We start from the raw sequence: 6,000 nt of genomic DNA, 5'->3' as shown, positions 1-6,000 counted from the left end.
CAGGAGAAGAGCCCTTCCGTCACCGCTCCACCGCTCCACCACCACCGACTTTGCTGTGACAGACCCCCCCTTCCCACCACCTCATTCGAACTCGGCTGCCTGACTGGCCGCGAATGAACACATCCTACTATCGTCCTGGATACCTATACACGATCGCCAGAGACCAAACCACCCAAGATGGATATACATACTCTATAGAACTATACTGGAGGAAGGCGGAATGTCTTTGCGGAACCTGTAGAATACTAGTTAGAATGAAGAAGTCGGAGAATAGGAAAGAGAAGAGTCGGTCAGTCGGTCAGTCGGTCAGTCGTGAATAGGTGTTCGGGTGGACCATCCAGCGTCTGATAACTCCATACATCCATCTAAACACCTACCCAAGTACTTACCCACCACCAAAGTACTCTACCATACATTTGAGTCCTCCCCCACTACCCTTGGCGACCACGATTCCTGCCTTCTCCCCCTCCTCCTCCACCTCCTCCTCCTCTCCAGTCTCCAGATCTCCATCTCCATCTCCATCCCCACCTCCCCCGACCTCCACCTCTTCCACCTCTTCCCGCTCCCCCCGCTCTCCCCGCTCCCCACCTCTACATACCCCCTCCACTAACCACATCGCCGCCTTATTGCTCTCGTACATCGTAACTGGTCTGGTCGTGTTGGTTGTGTTTCTCTGTGTTGTTCTGCTGCCCTGCCGCTGCCTCCCTCTTGCGCACCCCGCCGGGACCAACCATAAGCCAACACTCACCCCCCTCCAATATCCCGGCACCCCAAAATCCACCCTCGCTCTGAATATCGTCCTCGCCCTTCCGCTTTCATTCTCACCGCCCTATACCCCTCCCCACCCCCCCTCTCCCCCTCCAAAATCCAAACCTAGTAGCAACCCCCTACATACTTACTCAACCACACCCCTCCCGCAACCCACACACCCTCCTCGATCCCCAAAAATCCAGAGCACCGGCACCCTCACCATACACCATACCTACCTGCTCTCCGCAGCAACAACTTAGCTCGTGGCCCGCTCTTTCTCCGTTATTCCCAGATTCTCCCTGAATTTTTGCGAGTAATTCAAACTACCTCGTTTACCTGTCCTTTATATGCTCCTCTCATACCCGGGCGCCGCCACCGCCGCTAGGTAAACTATCAGTTTTGCTTGCTTGGGGCTTCTCGGCAATCCTCGTCCTGTGCCATTCTCCGCCCACTACCACTGCCACCACCACTACCACCACTGCCACCATCAACCCAACACCCCCCCCAAAGGCCATAACCCGACCCAGGTCTACGAAAGTCCGGACCGCGCTACTCTCCACGACTCTGTCCCGCCATCTCCCTTCATCACCGCCCCACCCCCCTCACCCTGACTCCTCTCTAGACAATTTCGTCTACAGGGTCAGGATTCTTAAACAGCGGGTTTGAGTGGCCTTCTACGAAACCTCTTTTGCTTTCGGCTCCCCTCGAGTTCTGGAAGTGAACCGGCACTCGACATGCACAACCACGACGAGGCCTATAAGGCCACGACGGCCCTGATCCGCTCCTTGGCGAACGGCGACCACCAGGCCTTCGGCGATGAAGCCACCAGTTTACCGGGCAACGACACGCCGGAGAAGAAGGAATTAGAACGGGAGCTGAAGTCCCTGGTGCTGCGTGTGCGGCAGCTCGAGGCCAGGGCTGCCAGCACCAACGGCCAGACATTCCCGGAGACGCCCAACGAGTTCGTGCCGCCTGCATCGCCGTTTTCCATGGCATCGGTCGGGTCGAATCGGCACCCATCACCGGTGCCACTGGCCTTGACGGGGCGGGCCGGAAGTCCGGGCAGCGAGGTCAGCCATCAGTCGCAACTTGAATACCTGCAGGCGAAATGCAAATATCACGAGCAGGAGATACAGGAGAATAAGAAGAAGTTGCGAGATCTAATACAGGAGACGGAGAGAGTCAAGACTGTCCCGCAGGTTCCCGCCGATGAGGCATCCAAGATCGACAGATTACAGCGGGAACTCAAGAAGTCGCAACAAGCGAATGAGGCCTTCTCCAAAGCGCTCCGAGAAATCGGAGAGATCGTTACGGCTGGTATGTTGTCGTCTTGGTTGCATCTATTCTCCTGTGCGGAGAGGGAGAGAAAGAGAGAGAGCGGGGGAGCATTTTGCTGATTGCCGGGCGATAGTTGCACGGGGTGATCTTACTAAGAAGGTCACCATTCACGACGTCGAGATGGACCCGGAGATTACCACTTTCAAGAATACCATAAACACCATGACGGACCAACTACAAACGTTTGCTAGCGAGGTATCTCGTGTAGCAAGAGAAGTCGGAACCGAAGGTCGTTTGGGGGGTCAGGCAAAGATTGTCGGTGTTGAGGGAACATGGCAAGAATTGACCAATAACGGTATGCACCACCCGCAGAAAAGAAAAAGAAAAAGAAAAAGAAAAACAGTCGTGCATCGATGGGATTGTTGGATGCTGACAGGCGCGGCCACACAGTCAACGTTATGGCATCGAATCTCACCAATCAGGTGCGCGAGATTGCCGATGTCACTACCGCTGTCGCCAACGGCGACCTCTCGAGGAAGATTTATGTGCACGCACAGGGAGAGATCTTGGAGCTGCAGCAGACCATAAACTCCATGGTGGACCAGCTCGGAACGTTCGCGTTCGAGGTCACACGTGTGTCTCGCGAGGTCGGAATCGATGGTATCCTAGGTGGACAGGCGGAAATCTCTGAAGTATAATCTCTCTTCCGCCTTCAGTGTTAAGCGGCCTGGCTGAACTGACGCGATGGGTGAGTTGCAGGTGAAGGGCACATGGCGTGAGCTTACCGACAACGTCAACGCAATGGCGGCCAACCTCACTGAGCAAGTCCGAAACATCGCCGCCGTCACCACCGCCGTCGCCGAAGGAGATCTCACGAAGAAGGTCAGCGCACACTGCAAGGGTGAAATCCTGCAACTCAAGGAGACTATTAACAAGATGGTTGACCGTCTGCAAAATTTCGCCAGCGAAGTCACCAAGGTCGCTCGTGAGGTCGGAACCGAAGGAAAGCTAGGAGGTCAGGCAAGAGTGGAAGACGTCGAAGGCACTTGGAAATCGCTCACCGAAAACGTGAACGGCATGGCTCGAAATTTGACCACACAAGTGCGGAGTATCGCATCCGTCACGACAGCTGTCGCAGAAGGCAACCTTACTCGGAAGATTGACGTTCACGCTCAAGGAGAAATCCTGCTGTTGAAGGATACCATCAATAAGATGGTGGAGAGACTTCAGAACTTTGCGACTGAGGTGACGAAGGTGGCCAAGGAGGTCGGAACCGATGGTATTCTCGGTGGTCAAGCTAGGGTAGCTAACCTCCCGCAAAATCGTGCCGGAAGGATGAAAGACTGATGAATGGTGGTTAGGTCCAAGACGTAGAGGGCACCTGGAAGGATCTCACCGACAACGTCAACATCATGGCCAACAACCTTACCACCCAAGTGCGAAGTATCGCCGATGTCACGACCGCGGTCGCGCAGGGAGACTTGAGCCGGAAGATTAACGTCCACGCTCAAGGCGAGGTGCTTGCATTGAAGAACACCATCAACAAGATGGTGGACCGATTGGAGGTCTTCTCCCGCGAAGTGAAGCGGGTCGCCAGGGATGTGGGAATAGACGGCAAGCTGGGTGTGCAAGCCGAGGTGAACGACGTCGACGGAACCTGGAAGGAGATTACCAGCAATGTCAACACTATGGCGCAAAATCTCACCACTCAAGTGCGAGCCTTTGGATCCATCACGGCTGCAGCCGCTGACGGTGACTTCAACCGGTTCATCACCGTTGAAGCATCCGGTGAGATGGACGCATTGAAGACGAAGATCAACCAGATGGTGTTCAACTTGCGCGACAGTATCCAGAAGAATACAGCAGCGCGTGAAACCGCCGAGTTGGCGAACAGAACCAAGTCGGAATTCCTGGCGAATATGTCGCACGAGATCCGAACTCCGATGAACGGTATCATTGGAATGGTATAAAACACACCGAATCGGGACGACGGGGGGGAAACACAGCGGCCAACTGACTTTGACCAGACTCAATTGACCTTGGATACCGATCTTACCCAGTACCAGCGTGAAATGCTGAACATCGTTCATAATTTGGCGAACAGCTTATTGACCATCATCGATGATATCTTGGATATCTCTAAGAGTATTGCACCCCTTAGTCCGAGTAACTAGTGTCGTCGCTAAACCCTCCCAGTTGAGGCCAATCGTATGGTAATGGAAGAGATCCCCTTCTCGCTGCGAGGGACCGTGTTCAATGCCCTCAAGACCCTGGCAGTAAAGGCGAACGAAAGATTCCTGGACCTCGTTTACTGTGTGGATAACGTCGTTCCTGACCACGTCGTGGGTGATTCTTTCCGTCTTCGACAAGTCATTCTCAACCTCGTTGGAAACGCTATCAAATTTACGGAGAACGGCGAAGTCAAGTTGACAATTCGGCAAACGGACCAATCTAGGTGTGCGGAGAACGAGTACTGCTTTGAATTCTCGGTTTCGGATACCGGTATCGGTATCCACCCGGACAAGCTGGACATGATTTTTGACACGTTCTGCCAAGCGGATGGTTCCACAACGAGGAAATTCGGTGGTACAGGACTTGGACTGTCCATCTCGCGACGACTGGTCAATCTTATGGGTGGTGACGTGTGGGTGAAGAGTATGCCCGACGAAGGCAGCACATTTTACTTTACCTGCGTGGTCCGCCTCGCCAGCACGGAGCTCAGCTTGATAATGCCTCAGCTTAAGCCGTACAAGGGACATCACGTTCTCTTCATCGACAGAAAGCGGGAGAATGAGGAAATACCCGAGATGCTGCGACTCTTGGGACTGGTACCTGCCATCGTACGATCGGTCCAAGAGGCGAAACCATACCCTCCAGGGTCTGACGGGCGGGGCATCACTTTCGACGTGATACTAGTGGATTCTATGGATACAGCACTGAAGCTGAGAACACTCGACGACTTCAAGTACATTCCGTTGGTCCTGCTGTGTCCGATAATACAGGTCTCGCTCAAGTCGACGCTTGATCTCGGTATCAGCTCGTACATGACAACGCCATGCCTACCCATTGACTTGGGTAACGGTATGATTCCCGCGCTAGAAGGAAGGGCCGCGCCATCCGTATCGGAGAACTCTAGGTCATTCAATCTCTTGCTCGCCGAGGATAACATCGTCAACCAGAAGCTTGCGGTGAAAATACTTGAGAAGTACCATCACACTGTGGATGTGGTCGAGAATGGTCTTCAAGCTCTGAATGCCGTCAAGAAGAAGCGTTACGATGTCATCCTTATGGATGTACAAATGCCAGTAATGGTATGCTTTCCACTCATTGTACGCGCATGTGGGAGGGACATCCTTTGCTAACAGTTTAATAGGGTGGTTTCGAGGCTACAGCCAAGATTCGCGAGTGGGAGAAGGAGCAGAAGCTTGCCCGCACACCCATTGTCGCACTGACAGCGCACGCCATGTTGGGTGATCGGGAAAAGTGCATCCAAGCACAAATGGACGAGTACCTGTCCAAGCCTCTGAAACAGAATAGCCTCATTCAGGTGATATTGAAGGTCTGGTGCCGATCGTCCCAACGAAGAGATCTTAGCTCACCGTCGTAGCAGTGTGCGACTCTTGGAGGGCCGTTGTTGGAGCGGGGTAGCGGGCTCCACATCGCGTCGATGCAGGGAGACGATGAAAGGCTTCAGAGCCGAATGTTTGGTCCGAACGTTACGCAACGACCGCAGCTGCTAGAAACCCGTACCCCGTCTCACCCGAACGATCGCGGTGGTCTTTCGAGTCCCCGAGTTTCCGGGCCAGGGTCCATGTTGGGTGGCATTGGAAGTTCAACGATCCGGAGAAGGGATGATGGGAGTTTATAAAAGTTCGTATGACTGTGTCGAGGATGGACGACACGGATGTGGGAGATCGTGTTATGAAAAGTAATGACACGCAGGGGGAGGAGGGTGAAGGGTTTAGGCTCCTG

General features: G+C 54.0%; 1 protein-coding gene across 1 annotated transcript; it reads left to right on the top strand.

Moving 5' to 3' along the window:
• The first annotated feature begins 1,375 nt into the window (after positions 1-1,375).
• On the top strand, positions 1,376-5,710 carry BZA05DRAFT_14558 (uncharacterized protein). The gene is made up of 8 exons (XM_051478948.1): positions 1,376-2,067; positions 2,162-2,383; positions 2,479-2,720; positions 2,788-3,330; positions 3,390-3,992; positions 4,056-4,173; positions 4,225-5,339; positions 5,402-5,710. Exons 1-8 carry the CDS (start codon positions 1,485-1,487, stop codon positions 5,633-5,635), a joined length of 3,660 nt encoding a protein of 1,219 aa, XP_051344410.1. The 5' UTR covers positions 1,376-1,484; the 3' UTR covers positions 5,636-5,710.
• Positions 5,711-6,000: the final 290 nt, after the last annotated feature.

This window comes from Tricharina praecox (genome assembly GCF_024521635.1).
Source record: "Tricharina praecox strain CBS 144465 chromosome Unknown BZA05scaffold_1, whole genome shotgun sequence".
Classification (NCBI taxonomy): Eukaryota; Fungi; Ascomycota; class Pezizomycetes; order Pezizales; family Pyronemataceae; genus Tricharina; species Tricharina praecox.
The sequence above is the reverse complement of the archived record's forward strand: the minus strand, read 5'-3'. Positions and strand labels throughout refer to the sequence as shown.

What these genes read in the sequence shown, in the direction of transcription:
- BZA05DRAFT_14558 (XM_051478948.1), top strand. Translation starts at nt 1,485, where the DNA reads ATGCACAACCACGACGAGGCCTATAAGGCCACGACGGCCCTGATCCGC. An exon ending in CGGAGAGATCGTTACGGCTG is followed by an intron (nt 2,068 to 2,161) that starts GTATGTTGTCGT and finishes GCCGGGCGATAG; the next exon opens with TTGCACGGGGTGATCTTACT. An exon ending in TTCTCGGTGGTCAAGCTAGG is followed by an intron (nt 3,331 to 3,389) that starts GTAGCTAACCTC and finishes AATGGTGGTTAG; the next exon opens with GTCCAAGACGTAGAGGGCAC.